This window comes from Oncorhynchus clarkii, chromosome 4 (genome assembly GCF_045791955.1).
Source record: "Oncorhynchus clarkii lewisi isolate Uvic-CL-2024 chromosome 4, UVic_Ocla_1.0, whole genome shotgun sequence".
Classification (NCBI taxonomy): domain Eukaryota; kingdom Metazoa; phylum Chordata; class Actinopteri; order Salmoniformes; family Salmonidae; genus Oncorhynchus; species Oncorhynchus clarkii.
Genome location: NC_092150.1, coordinates 91,126,765 through 91,148,345, shown reverse-complemented (window position 1 = coordinate 91,148,345; position 21,581 = coordinate 91,126,765). Strand labels below are relative to the sequence as shown.

The window sequence follows — 21,581 nt, the reverse complement described above, 5'->3', positions numbered from 1 at the left end:
TTCTTTCTCTCACTCTCTCCCTCCCCCCTCTCTCTCTCTCTCTCTCTCTCTCTCTCTCTCTCTCTCTCTTTCCCTCCCCCTCTCTCTCTCTCCTCCCTCTTTCTCTCTCTCTCTCTCTCCCCTCTTTCTCTCTCCCTCCACCTCTCTCTCTCTCTCTCTCTCTCTCTCTCTCTCTCTCTCCGCCTCCCCCTCTCTCTCTCCTTTCCTCTCTCCCCTCTCTCTCTCTCTCTCTCTCTCTCCTCTCTCTCCCCCTACCTCCCCCTCTCTCCAGACCTGGGTGTGATGCTACCAGGTATGAAGACAGAGGGGGGTCTCTCCCAAACCCCCCTACAGACCAGCATCAACTACACACCACAGCCTGGACAGACAGCCTACTCACCATATCAGATGCCAGGTCAGTTAGCGAAACATACAATCGAAGTAATGTGAGAGTGGAAACCTGACCAATCAGGTGACAGATACCGTACTAGCATGACTTAAGTGGGAATTCCTGCCTTCATTAGGTAAGACTAAAATTCAGGCCCTGTTCATTGTGGAGTGAACTCTGTATGTAATTGTGTCTGTTTAAGCTGTCTGGATAGGTGTTTGTAGTAACACAGAGTATCATTGAAAAAGAGACCCTGGACTCCAGTGGTATTCCCTAAATAAAGGTTATAGGAATCAAAAATAGATATATCTCAATACCTGTTATGTCGGGAAAATGATTTGACACGAGATTAATTCATCTCTCTCTCTCTCTCTGTCTCTCTGTCTCTCTCTCTCTCTCTCTGTCTCTCTGTCTCTCTGTCTCTCTGTCTCTCTGTCTCTCTGTCTCTCTCTCTCTCTCTCTCTCTGTCTCTCTCTCTGTCTCTCTCTCTGTCTCTCTCTCTGTCTCTGTCTCTCTCTATCTCTCTGTCTCTGTGTCTCTCTCTCTCTCTCTCTCTCTCTGTCTCTCTGTCTCTGTGTCTCTCTCTCTCTCTCTCTCTCTCTGTCTCTCTGTCTCTCTGTCTCTCTGTCTCTATGTCTCTCTCTCTCTCTCTCTCTCTGTCTCTCTGTCTCTCTCTCTGTCTCTCTCTATCTCTCTGTCTCTCTGTTTCTGTCTCTCTGTCTCTCTGTCTCTCTGTCTCTCTCTCTTTGTCTCTCTCTCTGTCTCTCTCTGTCTCTCTCTCTGTCTCTGTCTCTGTCTCTCTCTGTCTCTCTCTCTGTCTCTGTCTCTGTCTCTGTCTCTGTCTCTCTCTCTCTCCTTCTCTCCCCAGGGTCCAGTTTCACATCATCATCATCTGGTCTGTACTCCAGTAACAACTCTGTGTCCAACCCAGCCAACTACACTGCTCCACAGCAGGTACCTGTGTGTATGCGTGCATGGGTGTGTTTTGGTGTGTGTGTGTGTGTGTGTGTGTGTGTGTGTGTGTGTGTGTGTGTGTGTGTGTGTGTGTTTTTGGTGTGTGTGTATGTATGTAAGCGTCTATAACAAGCATTCTTAAACCTCAACAACAACACAAGTCTATCCCTACTGTGGAACTCTGTCTAGAATCCACACGGTTACTTCTATAACTACCTAAGTGTTTGACTGCTGTGTCAGAGTTCTTGAGCCTGTACTGTCCTTGAGCCTGTACTGTCCTTGAGCCTGTACTGTCCTTGAGCCTGTACTGTCCTTGAGCCTAGAATGACTTGTGTTTGTGTTAGAATGCTCGTAACACAGTGGATCGGGAGAACATGGTTACCCCACCCAAATAAACTCAAATATACCCAATACGATTATTCATTTCAAAAATCTGTTTTGGACAGAATATTTATCTTAGGTTACGTTCCTAATAGCACTATATACCCTATGGGCCTTGGTCAGTAGTAGTGACTATATACCCTATGGGCCTTGGTCAGTAGTAGTGACTATATACCCTATGGGCCTTGGTCAGTAGTAGTGACTATATACCCTATGGGCCTTGGTCAGTAGTAGTGACTATATACCCTATGGGCCTTGGTCAGTAGTAGTGACTATATACCCTATGGGCCTTGGTCAGTAGTAGTGACTATATACCCTATGGGCCTTGGTCAATGGTAGTCAACTATAGTAGTTAAATTTTGCTTTGAAAGTTGATAAACTTCTAACCCCACTTTTGAGAAAATAGCCCTTGAATGTTTTGGTCTCGTTTACACCCTCTTAAGCCTTTAGCCCCACCCATCTCTTTAAGGATTCACATGTGAGGCCATGTGCTAAACAGAATGAGTACTGTAGTGTACTAAACAGAGTGAGTACTGTAGTGTACTAAACAGAGTGAGTACTGTAGTGTACTAGACAGAGTGAGTACTGTAGTGTACATAACAGAGTGAGTACTGTAGTGTACTAAACAGAGTGAGTACTGTAGTGTACTAAACAGAGTGAGTACTGTAGTGTACTAGACATAGTGAGTACTGTAGTGTACTAGACAGAGTGAGTACTGTAGTGTACTTAACAGAGTGAGTACTGTAGTGTACTAAACAGAGTGAGTACTGTAGTGTACTTAACAGAGTGAGTACTGTAGTGTATTAAACAGAGTGAGTACTGTAGTGTACTAAACAGAGTGAGTACTGTAGTGTTTTAACAGAGTGAGTACCGTAGTGTACTTAACAGAGTGAGTACTGTAGTGTACTAAACAGAGTGAGTACTGTAGTGTACTAAACAGAGTGAGTACTGTAGTGTACTAAACAGAGTGAGTACTGCAGTGTACTAAACAGAGTGAGTACTGTAGTGTACTAGACAGAGTGAGTACTGTAGTGTACTAGACAGAGTGAGTACTGTAGTGTACATAACAGAGTGAGTACTGTAGTGTACTAAACAGAGTGAGTACTGTAGTGTACTAAACAGAGTGAGTACTGTAGTGTACTAGACAGAGTGAGTACTGTAGTGTACTTAACAGAGTGAGTACTGTAGTGTACTAAACAGAGTGAGTACTGTAGTGTACTTAACAGAGTGAGTACTGTAGTGTATTAAACAGAGTGAGTACTGTAGTGTTTTAACAGAGTGAGTACCGTAGTGTACTTAACAGAGTGAGTACTGTAGTGTACTAAACAGAGTGAGTACTGTAGTGTACTAAACAGAGTGAGTACTGTAGTGTACTAAACAGAGTGAGTACTGCAGTGTACTAAACAGAGTGAGTACTGTAGTGTACTAGACAGAGTGAGTACTGTAGTGTACTAGACAGAGTGAGTACTGTAGTGTACTAAACAGAGTGAGTACTGTAGTGTACTAAACAGAGTGAGTACTGTAGTGTATTAAACAGAGTGAATACTGTAGTGTTTTAACAGAGTGAGTACTGTAGTGTACTAAACAGAGTGAGTACTGTAGTGTACTAAACAGAGTGAGTACTGTAGTGTATAAAACAGAGTGAGTACTGTAGCGTACTAAACAGAGTGAGTACTGTAGTGTACTAGACAGAGTGAGTACTGTAGTGTACTTAACAGAGTGAGTACTGTAGTGTACTAAACAGAGTGAGTACTGTAGTGTACTAAACAGAGTGAGTACTGTAGTGTACTAAACAGAGTGAGTACTGTAGTGTATTAAACAGAGTGAGTACTGTAGTGTTTTAACAGAGTGAGTACTGTAGTGTACTAAACAGAGTGAGTACTGTAGTGTACTAAACAGAGTGAGTACTGTAGTGTATTAAACAGAGTGAGTACTGTAGCGTACTAAACAGAGTGAGTACTGTAGTGTACTTAACAGAGTGAGTACTGTAGTGTACTAAACAGAGTGAGTACTGTAGTGTACTTAATAGAGCGAGTACTGTAGTGTACTAAACAGAGTGAGTACTGTCGTGTACTAAACAGAGTGAGTACTGTAGTGTACTTAACAGAGTGAGTACTGTAGTGTACTAAACAGAGTGAGTACTGTAGTGTAGTAAACAGAGTGAGTACTGTAGCGTACTAAACAGAGTGAGTACTGTAGTGTACTAAACAGAGTGAGTACTGTAGTGTATTAATGCAACCGCTGTGTCAGATTTAAAAAAAGCTTTACCGAAAAAGCACACCATCCAATAATCTGAGTACAGCGCTCAGAGACCAAAACAACCCAAACAGATATCCGCCATGTTGTGGAGTCAACAGAAGTCAGAAATAGCATTATAAATATTAACTTACCTTTGATGATCTTCATCAGAATGCACTCCCAGGGATCCCTGGCATTTGGACCACCAGGCTGCATAACATCAGCAGCCCGGTGGTCCAAAATAGCATAACTGGTGTATATTAACACCAATAAACCCATCCGTTTAAAAATGAATTTAGTAAATGTGTTTTCTGGCAAACCAGGCAACTAAAAGCAACTTTCGAAACAATGTTTTGGTTCGTTTCTAGCTCCTTAGCTAGCTAGCTAAAGTTAAGTTAGCTAGCTAGCTAAAGTTAATTTAGCTGGCTAGCTAAAGTTAAGTTAGCTAGCTAGCTAAAGTTAAGTTAGCTAGCTAGCTAAAGTTAAGTTAGCTAGCTAGCTAAAGTTAAGTTAGCTGGCTAGCTAAAGTTAAGTTAGCTAGCTAGCTAATGTTAAGTTAGCTGGCTAGCTAAAGTTAAGTTAGCTAGCTAGCTAAAGTTAAGTTAGCTAGCTAGCTAAAGTTAAGTTAGCTGGCTAGTTAAAGTTAAGTTAGCTAGCTAGCTAATGTTAAGTTAGCTAGCTGGCTAGCCAGTTCAAATAATGCCCCTTATCATAATGCCCCTTATCTTAACTTTAGATAACTTGTCTTCATTATTACAGGAAAATAAACTCACAACAAGTTAATTATGTACAAGTTGATGGAGCGTTAATTACAGAAAATAGCTTCCGGTTCCGAGTTTGATGAAATAAAAACAGGGCTACTACTCAGTCTACCGGAGAATTGTAGAACTTGGAAACTGTCTCGTTGGCCTAACGTTATATCCTGATCTGACTTTGGTGCAGGTCATGTTGTTCTTCACATTACCGTCTCTGGTAAACACACTCTATGTCAAATAAAATCAAGGTTTATTTGTCACATGGACGGGATACAGAAGGTGTAAACGGTACAGTGAAATAGTTACTGGCGTTGTGGAGTTTTTGGTTTAGACATGTGGCTAACTAGCTAGCTAGCGAAACAATGAACCATAATCCCAACTCATGACGTTACTACCCTGTATGAGTCTACAGGTAGCTAAAGCTAACCAACTAGTTTCAGTGTTAGCTAGCTAACATTAGGCTATAACTACCAATGCAAATTACTCAGAGATACAAATCATATTTCTACACATTCCATACACGTAACATTAGCTAGTGAGCCAGCCAGCTAACATTAGCCAGCTAGATAACAGCACTCTTTAATTTGATAATATAATATCTGGAAATCTATCTGGACTCTCTTACCTGTACACATGAATGGATGCTTCTCCCTCTCTGTCATGGTTGCCACGGTTGCCCTTAGGCTGAAGATGTAATCCGGAGACAGGTGTTTTATACAGCATCCTTCTCCGTGTTCTCTTTTCGACTCCCTCCTCATATTTGCAATCAAACGGCTGAGTTTTCTCCGTCTCCTTAGCTTCCTCCGGGCATTCCTCTGATTTCAAAACTCGGTCCTCCAGAAAGTGGAGAGAATTAGCATCGATGTCTTTAAAAGAAAAAGCCACGGTAGCAAGGATGTGTGTGTGTGTGTGTGTGTGTGTGTGTGTGTGTGTGTGTGTGTGTGTGTGTGTGTGTGTGTGTGTGTGTGTGTGTGTGTGTGTGTGTGTGTGTGTGTGGCTTTATAGTACTTGTTCAGAAAGAAAACGTGACAGCTTTAGTGATCTCTCCTATAAAGACTCCATCTGCACTGAGTCAGTTAAAACACACAAGACTTTGTCTCTATTCCAATTGGCACCCTATACCCTACATAGTGCACTACTTCTGACCAAAGACATTGGGCTAATATGGTGCCATTTGGAACATAGGCTTTAACTGTTAGGAATGTATGAAAGAGAGGAGAAGAAAGGAAAGAGAGGGAATGAGTGAATAAAGAGAACAGAGAAGTGGGGGATGAGAGGGGGAGGAGTAGTAAAACACTCTTCCAGAACCCCATCTGTCTGTCCCTCTCTCTGTCCCTCTGTCCCTCTGTCCCTCTGTCTGTCTCCCTCTCTCTCTGTCTCCCTCTCTCTCTGTATCTCTCTCTCTCTGTCTCCCTCTCTCTGTCTCCCTCTCTCTCTTTGTCTCTCTCTCTCTCTCTCTCTGTCTCTCTCTCTCTGTCTCCCTCTCTCTCTGTATCTCTCTCTCTCTGTCTCCCTCTCTCTGTCTCCCTCTCTCTCTCTCTCTCTCTCTCTCTCTCTCTCTCTCTCTCTCTGTCGTGCTCCTTCTCGCCCCCTGTCTTTCTCTCTGTCTCCCCCTCTCTGTCTGTCTATCTGTCTCCCTCTCTCTCTGTATCTCTGTCTCCCCTCTGTCTCTCTGTCCCTCTGATTGTCTCTCTGTCCCACTGTCTGTCTCTCTTTCCCTCTGTCTGTCTCTCTGTCCCTCTGTCTGTCTCTCTGTCCCTTTGTTTTTCTCTCTGTCCCTCTGTTTGTCTTTCTGTCCCTATGTTTGTCTCTCTGTCCCTCTGTTTGTCTCTCTGTCCTTCTGTTTGTCTCTCTGTCCTTCTGTTTGTCTCTCTGTCCCTCTGTTTGTCTCTCTGTCCCTCTGTTTGTCTCTCTGTCCCTCTGTTTGTCTCTCTGTCCCTCTGTTTGTTTCTCTGTCCCTCTGTCAGTCTCTTTCTCTCCATCACTCTCTCAGTGAAAGCAACAATAAGAATAGTAGATATTAAAACAACATGAAGAATAGTAGATATTATAACAACAACAAGAATAGTAGATATTAAAACAACAACAAGAATAGTAGATATTAAAACAACAACAAGAATAGTAGATATTAAAACAACAAGAAGAATATTAGATATTAAAACAACATTAAGAATATCAGATATTAAAACAACAATAAGAATAGCAGATATTAAAACAACAACAAGAATAGTAGATATTAAACAACATGAAGAATAGTAGATATTAAAACAACATGAAGAATAGTAGATATTAAAACAACATGAAGAATAGTAGATATTAAAACAAAAACAAGAATAGTAGATATTAAAACAACAACAAGAATAGTAGATATTAAAACAACATCTTTAAATATAGTAGATATTAAAACAACATTAAGAATATCAGATATTAAAACAACGTTAAGAATAGCAGATATTAAAACAACATCTTTAAGAATAGTAGATATTAAAGCAACAAGAAGAATATTAGATATTAAAACAACATGAAGAATAGCAGATATTAAAACAACATGAAGAATAGTAGATATTAAAACAACAACAAGAATAGTAGATATTAAAACAACATCTTTAAGTATAGTAGATATTAAAACAACATTAAGAATATCAGATATTAAAACAACGTTAAGAATAGCAGATATTAAAACAACTTCTTTAAGAATAGTAGATATTAAAACAACAAGAAGAATATTAGATATTAAAACAACATGAAGAATAGCAGATATTAAAACAACATGAAGAATAGTAGATATTAAAACAACAACAAGAATAGTAGATATTAAAACAACAACAAGAATAGTAGATATTAAAACAACATCTTTAAGAATAGTAGATATTAAAACAACATATTTAAGAATATTAGATATTGAAACAACAAGAAGAATATTAGATATTAAAACAACAAAAAGAATATTAGATATTAAAACAACATCTTTAAGAATATTAGATATTGAAACAACAAGAAGAATATTAGATATTAAAACAACAAGAAGAATATTAGATGTTAAAACAACAAGAAGAATATTAGATATTAAAACAACAATAAGAATAGGAGATATTAAAACATCATCTTTAAGAATCATAGATATTAAAACAACAATAAGAATAGTAGATATTAAAACATCTTTAAGTATAGTAGATATTAAAACAACATGAAGAATAGTAGATATTAAAACCACATGAAGAATAGTAGATATTAAAACAACAACAAGAATAGTAGATATTAAAACAACATGAAGAATAGTAGATATTAAAACAACATGAAGAATAGTAGATATTAAAACAACATGAAGAATAGTAGATATTAAAACAACATGAAGAATAGTAGATATTAAAACAACATGAAGAATAGTAGATATTAAAACAACAACAAGAATAGTAGATATTAAAACAACATGAAGAATAGTAGATATTAAAACAACATGAAGAATAGTAGATATTAAAACAACATGAAGAATAGTAGATATTAAAACAACAACAAGAATAGTAGATATTCAAACAACATGAAGAATAGTAGATATTAAAACAACATGAAGAATAGTAGATATTAAAACAACATGAAGAATAGTAGATATTAAAACAACATGAAGAATAGTAGATATTAAAACAACAACAAGAATAGTAGATATTAAAACAACATGAAGAATAGTAGATATTAAAACAACATGAAGAATAGTAGATATTAAAACAACATGAAGAATAGTAGATATTAAAACAACAACAAGAATAGTAGATATTAAAACAACATGAAGAATAGTAGATATTAAAACAACATGAAGAATAGTAGATATTAAAACAACATGAAGAATAGTAGATATTAAAACAACAACAAGAATAGTAGATATTAAAACAACATCTTTAAGAATAGTAGATATTAAAACAACATATTTAAGAATATTAGATATTGAAACAACAAGAAGAATATTAGATATTAAAACAACAAAAAGAATATTAGATATTAAAACAACATCTTTAAGAATATTAGATATTGAAACAACAAGAAGAATATTAGATATTAAAACAACAAGAAGAATATTAGATGTTAAAACAACAAGAAGAATATTAGATATTAAAACAACAATAAGAATAGGAGATATTAAAACATCATCTTTAAGAATCATAGATATTAAAACAACAATAAGAATAGTAGATATTAAAACATCTTTAAGTATAGTAGATATTAAAACAACATGAAGAATAGTAGATATTAAAACCACATGAAGAATAGTAGATATTAAAACAACAACAAGAATAGTAGATATTAAAACAACATGAAGAATAGTAGATATTAAAACAACATGAAGAATAGTAGATATTAAAACAACATGAAGAATAGTAGATATTAAAACAACATGAAGAATAGTAGATATTAAAACAACATGAAGAATAGTAGATATTAAAACAACAACAAGAATAGTAGATATTAAAACAACATGAAGAATAGTAGATATTAAAACAACAACAAGAATAGTAGATATTCAAACAACATGAAGAATAGTAGATATTAAAACAACATGAAGAATAGTAGATATTAAAACAACATGAAGAATAGTAGATATTAAAACAACATGAAGAATAGTAGATATTAAAACAACAACAAGAATAGTAGATATTAAAACAACATGAAGAATAGTAGATATTAAAACAACATGAAGAATAGTAGATATTAAAACAACATGAAGAATAGTAGATATTAAAACAACAACAAGAATAGTAGATATTAAAACAACATGAAGAATAGTAGATATTAAAACAACATGAAGAATAGTAGATATTAAAACAACATGAAGAATAGTAGATATTAAAACAACAACAAGAATAGTAGATATTAAAACAACATGAAGAATAGTAGATATTAAAACAACATGAAGAATAGTAGATATTAAAACAACATGAAGAATAGTAGATATTAAAACAACAACAAGAATAGTAGATATTAAAACAACATGAAGAATAGTAGATATTAAAACAACATGAAGAATAGTAGATATTAAAACAACATGAAGAATAGTAGATATTAAAACAACATGAAGAATAGTAGATATTAAAACAACAAGAAGAATAGTAGATATTAAAACAACAATAAGAATAGTAGATATTAAAACAACAACAAGAATAGTAGATATTAAAACAACATGAAGAATAGTAGATATTAAAACAACATGAAGAATAGTAGATATTAAAACAACATGAAGAATAGTAGATATTAAAACAACAAGAAGAATAGTAGATATTAAAACAACATGAAGAATAGTAGATATAATACTAAAGGGAAGAAATAAAAAAAAATACAGTAATAACAAATCAAATAAATAAATATCCAATACAGATTTTTTTGTGTTTGTGTATTGTTTTCTTTGTTGAGTTGAATTCTCTCCTTTCTCTGCTAGTGTTTTGAAAGCAACGCCAAACTCCACCGATACTCTGATGTTAAGACTGAGATAGGTATATTTAGTTGTGTCATCAAATTTGACCTTTCTAGGTCTATTGGACTATAACCTACTAATGGCTATACTACGTAGTCGTAGGTCTATTAGACTATAACCTACTAATGGCTATACTATGTAGTTGTAGGTCTATTGGACTATAACTTACTAATGGCTATACTACGTAGTTGTAGGTCTATTAGACTATAACCTACAAATGGCTATACTATGTAGTTGTAGGTCTATTAGACTATAACCTACTAATGGCTATACTATGTAGTTGTAGGTCTATTAGACTATAACCTACTAATAGCTATACAATGTAGTTGTAGGTCTATTAGACTATAACCTACTAATGGCTATACTACGTAGTCGTAGGTCAATTAGACTATAACCTACTAATGGCTATACTACGTAGTCGTAGGTCTATTAGACTATAACCTACTAATGGCTATACTATGTAGTTGTAGGTCTATTGGACTATAACCTACTAATGGCTATACTATGAAGTCGTAGGTCTATTGGACTATAACTTACTAATGGCTATACTACGTAGTCGTAGGTCTATTAGACTATAACCTACTAATGGCTATACTATGAAGTCGTAGGTCTATTAGACTATTCTGCAAATTATTGTTGTTTCTTCCTGAACTGACAGACTGACTATCCTCCAGCTGTCCTTTAGCTATCCTCCAGCTGTTCTTCAGCTATCCTTCAGCTATCCTCCAGCTGTCATTCAGCTGTCCTTCAGCTATCCTCCAGCTGTCCTTCAGCTGTCCTTCAGCTGTCCTTCAGCTGTCCTTCAGCTGTCCTTCAGCTATCCTCCAGCTGTCCTTCAGCTGTCCTTCAGCTGTCCTTCAGCTATCCTTCAGCTATCCTCCAGCTGTCCTTCAGCTGTCCTTCAGCTGTCCTTCAGCTGTCCTTCAGCTGTCCTTCAGCTATCCTTCAGCTGTCCTTCAGCTGTCCTTCAGCTATCCTCCAGCTGTCCTTCAGCTGTCCTTCAGCTGTCCTTCAGGTATCCTTCAGCTGTCCTTCAGCTATCCTTCAGCTGTGGAGGTGGAAATCATAGGCATTTAGCAAGACACCCCCAATAAAGGAGTGGTTCTGCAGGTGGGGACCACAGACCACTTCTCAGTTCCTATGCTTCCTGGCTGATGTTTTGGTCACTTTTGAATGCTGGCTCTAGTGGTAGCATGAGACGGAGTCTTCAACCCACACAAGTGGCTCAGGTAGTGCAGCTCATCCAGGATGGCACATCAATGCGAGATATGGCAAGAAGGTTTGCTGTGTCTGTCAGCGTAGTGTCCAGAGCATGGAGGCGCTACCAGGAGACAGGCCAGTACATCAGGAGACGTGGAGGAGGCCGTAGGAGGGTTTGGAGTGGTTTTCCACTTTAATTTTGAGTGTGACTCCAAATCCAGACCTCCATGAGTTGATACATTTGATTTCCACTGATCATTTTTGTGTGATTTTGTTGTCAGCACATTCAACTATGTAAAGAAAAAAGTATTTAATAAGAATATTTCATTCATTCAGATCTAGGATGTGTTATTTTAGTGTTCCCTTTATTTTTTTGAGCAGTGTATATCCACAGTAAAACGAGTCCCATATCGACATAAACTAAAAGGTCGCTCAGCAAGGAAGAAGCCACTGCTTCAAAACCACCATAAAAAAAGCCAGACTACTGGTTTGCAACTGCACATGGGGACAAAGATCGTACTTTTTGGTGAAATGTCCTCTGGTCTGATGAAACAAAAATAGAACTGTTTGGCCATAATGACCATTGTTATGTTTGGAGGAAAAAGGGGGAGGCTTGTAAGCACAGGGATGGCAGCATCATGTTGTGGGAGTACTTTGCTGCAGGAGGGACTGGTGCACTTCACAAAATAGATGGCATCATGAGGCAGGAAAATTATGTGGATATATTGAAGCAACATCTCAAGACATCAGTCAGGAAGTGAAAGCTTGGTCGCAAATGGGTCTTCCAAATGGACAATGACCCCAAGCATACTTCCAAAATTGTGGCAAAATGGCTTAAGGACAACAAAGTCAAGGTATTGGAGTGGCCATCACAAAGCCCTGGCCTCAATCCTATAGAAAATGTGTGGGCAGAACTGAAAAAGCGTGTGCGAGCAAGGAGGCCTACAAACCTGACTCAGTTACACCAGCTCTGTCAGTAGGAATGGGGCAAAATTCACCCAATTTATTGTCGGAAGCTTGTGGAAGTCTACCCAAAATGTTTGACCCAAGTTAAACTATTTAAAGGCAATGCTACCAAATACTAATTGAGTGTATGTAAACTTCTGACCCACTGGGAATGTGATGAATAATAAATCATTCCCTCTACTTGTGAAAAACAGAGTTTAAATGTATTTGCTAAGGTGTATGTAAATGTCCGACTTCAACTGTAGGTCCTGGATGGCAGGAAGCTTGGCCCCAGTGATATACTGGGCCGTACGCACAACCCTCTGTAGCGCCTTATGGTCAGATGCCGAGCAGCTCTCAATGTTGCAGCTGTAGAACTTTTTGAGGATCTGGGGACCCATGCCAAATCTTTTCAGTCTCCTGAGGGGGAAAATTTGTTGTCGTGCTCTTCATAACTGTCTTGGTGTGTTTGGACCATGATAGTTTGTTGGTGATGTGGACACCAAGGAACTTGAAACTCTCGACCCCTCCACTACAGCCCCGTCGATGTTAATGGGCGCCTGTTTGGCCCGCCTTTTCCTGTAGTCCTTGATCATCTCCTTTGTCTTGCTCACGTTGAGGGAGAGGTTGTTGTCCTGGCAACACACTGCCAGGTCTCTGAACTCCTCCCTATAGGCTGTCTCATCGTTGTCGGTGATCAGGCCTACCACTGTTGTGTCTTCAGCAAACTTAATGATGGTTTTGGAGTCGTGTTTGGTCATGCAGTCGTGGGTGAACAGGGAGTACAGGAGGGGACTAATCACGCACCCCTGAGGGGCCCCAGTGTTGAGGATCAGAGTGGCAGACGTGTTGTTGCCTACCCTCACCACCTGGGGGCGGCCCGTCAGGAAGTCCAGGATCCAGTTGCAGAGGGAGGTGTTTAGTCCCAGGGTTCTTAGCTTAGTAATCAGCTTTGAGGGCACTATGGTGTTGAACTCTGAGCTGTAGTCAATGAATAGCATTCTCACATAGGTGTTCCTTTTGTCCAGGTGGGATAGGGCAGTGTGGAGTGCGATTGAGATTGCATCATCTGTGGATCTGTTGGGGCAGTATGCGAATTGGAGTGGGTCTAGGGTATCTGGGAGGATGCTGTTGATGTGAGCCATGACCAGCCTATCAAAGCACTTCATGGCTACCGATGTGAGTGCTATGAGGTGGTAATCATTTAGGCAGGTTACCTTCGCTTCTTTGAGCACAGGGTCTATGGTGGTCTGCTTAAAACATGTAGGTATTACAGACTCAGTCTGGGAAAGGTAGAAAATATCAGTGAAGACACCTGCCAGTTGGTCTGTGCATCCTTTGAGGACACGTCCTGGTAATCCGTCTGGCCCCGTGGCTTTGTGAATGTCGACCTGTTTAAAGAGGTCCTTGCCCACATCGGCTACCGAGAGCGTGATCACACAGTCGTCCAGAACAGTTGGTGCTCTCGTGCATGCTTCAGTGTTGCTTGCCTCAAAGTGAACAGAAAAGGCATTTCGCTCGTCAATTAGGCTTGCTTCACTGGGCAGCTCACGGCTGGGATTCCCTTTGTAGTCCGTAATAGTTTTCAAGCCCTTCCACATCTGATGAACGTCAGAGCCAGTGTCGTAGGATTCAATCTTAATCTTGTATTGACGCTTTGCCTGTTTGCCGGTTCGTCTGAGGGCATTGTGGGATTTCTTATAAGCGTCCGGGTTAGTGTCCCGCTCCTTGAAAGTGGCAGCTCTTGCCTTTTGCTCAGTGTGGATGTTGCCTGTAATCCAGGGCTTCTGGTTGGGGGGTGTACGTACGGTCACTGTGGGGACGACGTCGTCGATGCACTTATTGATGAAGCCGATGACTGAGTTGGTATGCTCCTCAATGCCATTTGATGATTGTCGGAACATATTCCAGCCTGTTCTAGCGTAGCATCTGCGTCACTGACCACTTTCTTATTGAGCGAGTCACTGGTACTTCCTGCTTTAGTTTCTGCTTGTAAGCAGGAATCAGGAGGGTAGAATTATGATCAGATTTGCCAAATGGAGGGCCGAGGGAGAGTTTTGTACGTGTCTCTGTGTGTGGAGTACAGGTGGTCTAGAATTTTTTTCAAATCCATTTTCATTGGTCACATACACGTGATTTGCAGATGTAGCAAAATGTTTCTCTCTCTGCCCCTCTCTATCTATCTCTCTATCTCTGTCTCTATCTATCTCTGTCTCTATCTATCTCTGTCTCTATCTATCTCTGTCTCTATCTATCTCTATCTATCTCTGTCTCTATCTATCTCTGTCTCTCTCTATCTATCTCTATCTATCTCTGTCTCTATCTATCTCTGTCTCTATCTATCTCTGTCTCTATCTATCTCTATCTATCTCTGTCTCTATCTATCTCTGTCTCTATCTATCTCTATCTATCTCTGTCTCTATCTATCTCTGTCTCTATCTATCTCTGTCTCTATCTATCTCTATCTATCTCTGTCTCTATCTATCTCTGTCTCTATCTATCTCTATCTATCTCTGTCTCTATCTATCTCTGTCTCTATCTATCTCTCTATCTCTGTCTCTATCTATCTCTGTCTCTATCTATCTCTGTCTCTATCTATCTCTCTATCTCTGTCTCTATCTATCTCTGTCTCTATCTATCTCTGTCTCTATCTATCTCTGTCTCTATCTATCTCTATCTATCTCTGTCTCTATCTATCTCTGTCTCTCTCTATCTATCTCTATCTATCTCTGTCTCTATCTATCTCTGTCTCTATCTATCTCTGTCTCTATCTATCTCTATCTATCTCTGTCTCTATCTATCTCTGTCTCTATCTATCTCTATCTATCTCTGTCTCTATCTATCTCTGTCTCTATCTATCTCTCTATCTCTGTCTCTATCTATCTCTGTCTCTATCTATCTCTGTCTCTATCTATCTCTGTCTCTATCTATCTCTCTATCTCTGTCTCTATCTATCTCTGTCTCTATCTATCTCTATCTATCTCTGTCTCTATCTATCTCTGTCTCTCTCTATCTATCTCTGTCTCTATCTATCTCTGTCTCTATCTATCTCTGTCTCTATCTATCTCTGTCTCTATCTATCTCTATCTATCTCTGTCTCTATCTATCTATGTCTCTCTCTATCTATCTCTGTCTCTATCTATCTCTGTCTCTATCTATCTCTGTCTCTATCTATCTATCTGTGTCTCTCTCTATCTATCTCTGTCTCTCTTTTTCTCTCTCTGGTATCTCTGTCTCTATCTCTCCCTCTGTCAGTCTCTCTTTCTCCCAATATCAATCTTTCTCTCTCTCTCTCTCTCTCTCTCTCTGTCTCTCTCTCTCTCTCTCACTCTCTCTCTCTCTCCCTCTGTCAGTCTCTCTCTGTCTCTCTCTCTCTCCCCCTGTCAGTCTCTCTCTGTCTCTCTCTCCCTCTGCCATTCTCTCGCTTTACTGGCATGAATGGGTGGTGGCCACTAATGCCAAAGTAATGAATATGAAAAATTACAAAAATGAACAATGTATTTGAGCATCAGTATTAATAAATATCAACAGAGAAAAAAAATGTAGCATGAAATAAAAAAACAATACATAAAAAATAAGCATAGAATTGAGAAATTCAATCTACAGACCAGGAACTACTGTCTCTATAATAACAGACCAGGAACTACTGTCTCTATAATAACAGACCATGAACTACTGTCTCTATTATAACAGACCAGGAACTAATGTCGCTATTATATCAGACCAGGAACTGCTGTCTCTGTAATAACAGACCAGGAACTACTGTCTCTGTAATAACAGACCAGGAACTACTGTCTCTGTAATAACAGACCAGGAACTACTGTCTCTATAATAACAGACCAGGAACTACTGTCTCTATAATAACAGACCAGGAACTGGTGTCTCTATTTTAACAGACCAGGAACTAATGTATCTATTATAAAAGTCCAGGAACTACTGTCGCTATAATAACAGACCAGGAACTACTGTCTCTATAATAACAGACCAGGAACTACTGTCTCTATAATAACAGACCAGGAATTACTGTCTCTATTATAACAGACCAGGAACTACTGTCTCTATAATAACAGACCAGGAACTACTGTCTCTGTTATAACAGACCAGGAACTACTGTCTCCATTAAACAGACCAGGAACTACTGTCTCTATTATAACAGACCAGGAACTACTGTCTCTATTATAACAGACCAGGAACTACTGTCTCTATTATAACAGACCAGGAACTACTGTCTCTGTTAAAACAGACCAGGAACTACTGTCTCTATTATAACAGACCAGGAACTACTGTCTATATTATAACAGATCAGGAACTACTGTCTCTATTATAACAGACCAGGAACCACTGTCTCTATTATAACAGACCAGGAAATACTGTCTCTATTATATCAGACCAGGACCCACTGTCTATTATAACAGAACAGGAACTACTGTCTCTAATATAACAGACCAGGAACTACTGTCTCTATTATAACAGACCAGGAACTACTGTCTCTATAATAACAGACCAGTAACTACTGTCTCTATTATAACAGACTAGGAACTAATGTCTCTATTATAACAGACCAGGAACTACTGTCTCTATCATAACAGACCAGGAATTACTGTCTCTATTATAACAGACCAGGAACTACTGTCTCTATTATAACAGCCCAGGAACTACTGTCTCTATAATAACAGACCAGGAATTACTGTCTCTGTAATAACAGACCAGGAACTAGTCTCTATAACAACAGACCAGGAACTACTGTCTCTATAATAACAGACCAGGAACTAATGTATCTATTATAACAGACCAGGAACTACTGTCTCTATTATTACAGACCAGGAACTACTGTCTCTATTATAACAGACCAGGAACTACTGTCTCTATTATAACAGATCAGGAACTACTGTCTCTATTATTACAGACCAGGAACTAATGTCTCTATTTTAACAGACCAGGAACTAATGTCTCTATTATAACAGACCAGGAACTACTGACTCTATTATAACAGACCAGGAACTACCGTCTCTATTATAACAGACCAGGAACTAATGTCTTTATTATAACAGACCAGGAACTACTGTCTCTATTATAACAGACCAGGAACTACTGTCTCTATTATAACAGACCAGGAACCACTGTCTCTATTATAACAGACCAGGAACTACTGTCTCTGTTATAACAGACCAGGAACTACTGTCTCTCTTGTACCCCTGCACATTGACTCAGTACTGGTACCCAGTGTATATAGCCAAGTTATCACTGACTCAGTACTGGTACCCTGTGTCTATAGCCTAGTTATCATTGACTCAGTACTGGTACCCTGTGTACATAGCCTAGTTATCATTGACTCTGTACTGGTACCCAGTGTATATAGCCAAGTTATCACTGACTCAGTACTGGTACCCTGTGTATATAGCCAAGTTATCACTGACTCAGTACTGTACCCTGTGTATATAGCCAAGTTATCACTGACTCAGTACTGGTACCCTGTGTATATAGCCATGTTATCATTGACTCAGTACTGGTACCCTGTGTATATAGCCAAGTTATCACTGACTCAGTACTGGTACCCTGTGTATATAGCCAAGTTATCATTGACTCAGTACTGGTACCCTGTGTATATAGCCAAGTTATCACTGACTCAGTACTGGTACCCTGTGTATATAGCCAAGTTATCACTGACTCAGTACTGGTACCCTGTGTATATAGCCAAGTTATCATTGACTCAGTACTGGTACCCAGTGTATATAGCCTAGTTATCATTACTCAGTACTAGTACCCTGTGTATATAGCCATGTTATCATGGACCCAGTACTGGTACCCAGTGTATATAGCCATGTTATCATGGACCCAGTACTGGTACCCTGTGTATATAGCCATGTTATCATTGACCCAGTACTAGTACCCTGTGTATATAACCATGTTATCATTACTCAGTACTGGTACCCAGTGTATATAGCCTAGTTATCATTACTCAGTACTAGTACCCTGTGTATATAGCCATGTTATCATGGACCCAGTACTGGTACCCAGTGTATATAGCCATGTTATCATTACTCAGTACTAGTACCCTGTGTATATAGCCATGTTATCATGGACCCAGTACTGGTACCCAGTGTATATAGCCATGTTATCATTACTCAGTACTAGTACCCTGTGTATATAGCCATGTTATCATGGACCCAGTACTGTTACCCAGTGTATATAGCCTAGTTATCATTACTCAGTACTAGTACCCTGTGTATATAGCCATGTTATCTTTACTCAGTACTAGTACCCTGTGTATATAGCCATGTTATCATGGACCCAGTACTGGTACCCAGTGTATATAGCCATGTTATCATGGACCCAGTACTAGTACCCTGTGTATATAGCCATGTTATCATGGACCCAGTACTGGTACCCAGTGTATATAGCCTAGTTATCATTACTCAGTACTAGTACCCTGTGTATATAGCCATGTTATCATTACTCAGTACTAGTACCCTGTGTATATAGCCATGTTATCACTGACTCAGTACTGGTACCCAGTGTATATAGCCTAGTTATCATTACTCAGTACTAGTACCCTGTCTATATAGCCATGTTATCAAGGACCCAGTACTGGTACCCAGTGTATATAGCCATGTTATCATGGACCCAGTACTGGTACCCTGTGTATATAGCCTAGTTATCATTACTCAGTACTAGTACCCTGTGTACATAGCCATGTTATCATGGACCCAGTACTGGTACCCAGTGTATATAACCAAGTTATCATTACTCAGTACTAGTACCCTGTGTATATAGCCATGTTATCATGGACCCAGTACTGGTACCCTGTGTATATAGCCATGTTATCATGGACCCAGTACTGGTACCCAGTGTATATAGCCTAGTTATCACTGACTCAGTACTGGTACCCAGTGTATATAACCAAGTTATCATTACTCAGTACTAGTACCCTGTGTATATAGCCTAGTTATCATTACTCAGTACTAGTACCCTGTGTATATAGCCATGTTATCATGGACCCAGTACTGGTACCCAGTGTATATAGCCTAGTTATCATTACTCAGTACTGGTACCCTGTGTATATAGCCATGTTATCATGGACCCAGTACTGGTACCCAGTGTATATAGCCTAGTTATCATTACTCAGTACTGGTACCCAGTGTATATAGCCTAGTTATCATTACTCAGTACTAGTACCCTGTGTATATAGCCATGTTATCATGGACCCAGTACTGGTACCCTGTGTATATAGCCATGTTATCATGGACCCAGTACTGGTACCCAGTGTATATAGCCATGTTATCATTACTCAGTACTAGTACCCTGTGTATATAGACTAGTTATCATGGACCCAGTACTGGTACCCAGTGTATATAGCCTAGTTATCATTACTCAGTACTAGTACCCTGTGTATATAACCATGTTATCACTGACTCTGTACTGGTACCCAGTGTATATAGCCTAGTTATCATTACTCAGTACTAGTACCCTGTGTATATAGCCATGTTATCATGGACCCAGTACTAGTACCCTGTGTATATAGCCATGTTATCATGGACCCAGTACTAGTACCCTGTGTATATAGCCATGTTATCATGGACCCAGTACTAGTACTCTGTGTATATAGCCATGTTATCATGGACCCAGTACTGTTACCCAGTGTATATAGCCTAGTTATCATTACTCAGTACTGGTACCCAGTGTATATAGCCTAGTTATCATTACTCAGTACTAGTACCCTGTGTATATAGCCATGTTATCATGGACCCAGTACTGGTACCCTGTGTATATAGCCATGTTATCATGGACCCAGTACTGGTACCCAGTGTATATAGCCTAGTTATCATTACTCAGTACTAGTACCCTGTGTATATAGACTAGTTATAATGGACCCAGTACTGGTATCCAGTGTATATAGCCTAGTTATCATTACTCAGTACTAGTACCCTGTGTATATAGCCATGTTATCATGGACGCAGTACTGGTACCCAGTGTATATAGCCATGTTATCATGGACCCAGTACTAGTACCCTGTGTATATTGCCATGTTATCATGGACCCAGTACTGGTACCCAGTGTATATAGCCATGTTATCATGGACCCAGTACTGGTACCCAGTGTATATAGCCTAGTTATCATTACTCAGTACTAGTACCCTGTGTATATAGCCATGTTATCATGGACCCAGTACTGGTACCCTGTGTATATAGCCATGTTATCATGGACCCAGTACTAGTACCCTGTGTATATAGCCATGTTATCATGGACCCAGTACTAGTACCCTGTGTATATAGCCATGTTATCATGGACCCAGTACTGGTACCCTGTGTATATAGCCATGTTATCATGGACCCAGTACTAGTACCCTGTGTATATAGCCATGTTATCATGGACCCAGTACTAGTACCCTGTTTATATAGCCATGTTATCATGGACCCAGTACTGGTACCCTGTGTATATAGCCTAGTTATCAGTACTACTCCATGTTACTAGTACCCTGTGTATATAGCCATGTTATCATGGACCCAGTACTGGTAACCAGTGTATATAGCCATGTTATCATGGACCCAGTACTGGTAACCAGTGTATATAGCCATGTTATCATGGACCCAGTACTAGTACCCTGTGTATATAGCAATGTTATCATGGACCCAGTACTGGTACCCTGTGTATATAGCCATGTTATCATGGACCCAGTACTGGTACCCTGTGTATATAGCCATGTTATCATGGACCCAGTACTGGTAACCAGTGTATATAGCCATGTTATCATGGACCCAGTACTGGTAACCAGTGTATATAGCCATGTTATCATGGACCCAGTACTGGTAACCAGTGTATATAGCCATGTTATCATGGACCCAGTACTGGTACCCTGTGTATATAGCCATGTTATCATGGACCCAGTCCTTGTACCCTGTGTATATAGCCATGTTTTCATGGACCCAGTACTGGTACCCTGTGTATATAGCCATGTTATCATGGACCCAGTACTGGTAACCAGTGTATATAGCCATGTTATCATGGACCCAGTACTGGTACCCTGTGTATATAGCCATGTTATCATGGACCCAGTACTAGTACCCTGTGTATATAGCCATGTTATCATCGACCCAGTACTAGTACCCTGTGTATATAGCCATGTTATCATGGACCCAGTACTGGTACCCTGTGTATATAGCCATGTTATCATGGACCCAGTACTAGTACCCTGTGTATATAGCCATGTTATCATGGACCCAGTACTAGTACCCTGTGTATATAGCCATGTTATCATGGACCCAGTACTGGTACCCTGTGT

The 21,581-nt window shown here is 39.2% G+C and overlaps 1 protein-coding gene across 4 annotated transcripts in view; it reads left to right on the top strand.

Moving 5' to 3' along the window:
• Positions 1–21,581, top strand: part of LOC139407437 (EYA transcriptional coactivator and phosphatase 4) — a 176,483-nt gene that overhangs the window by 117,264 nt on the left and 37,638 nt on the right. For all 4 annotated transcript variants that reach the window (XM_071151227.1, XM_071151225.1, XM_071151226.1 and 1 more), the window contains 2 exons: positions 272–394; positions 1,236–1,321. In XM_071151227.1, the coding sequence (XP_071007328.1) occupies positions 272–394; positions 1,236–1,321 (209 nt within the window). The remainder of the gene's footprint in view (positions 1–271; positions 395–1,235; positions 1,322–21,581) is intronic.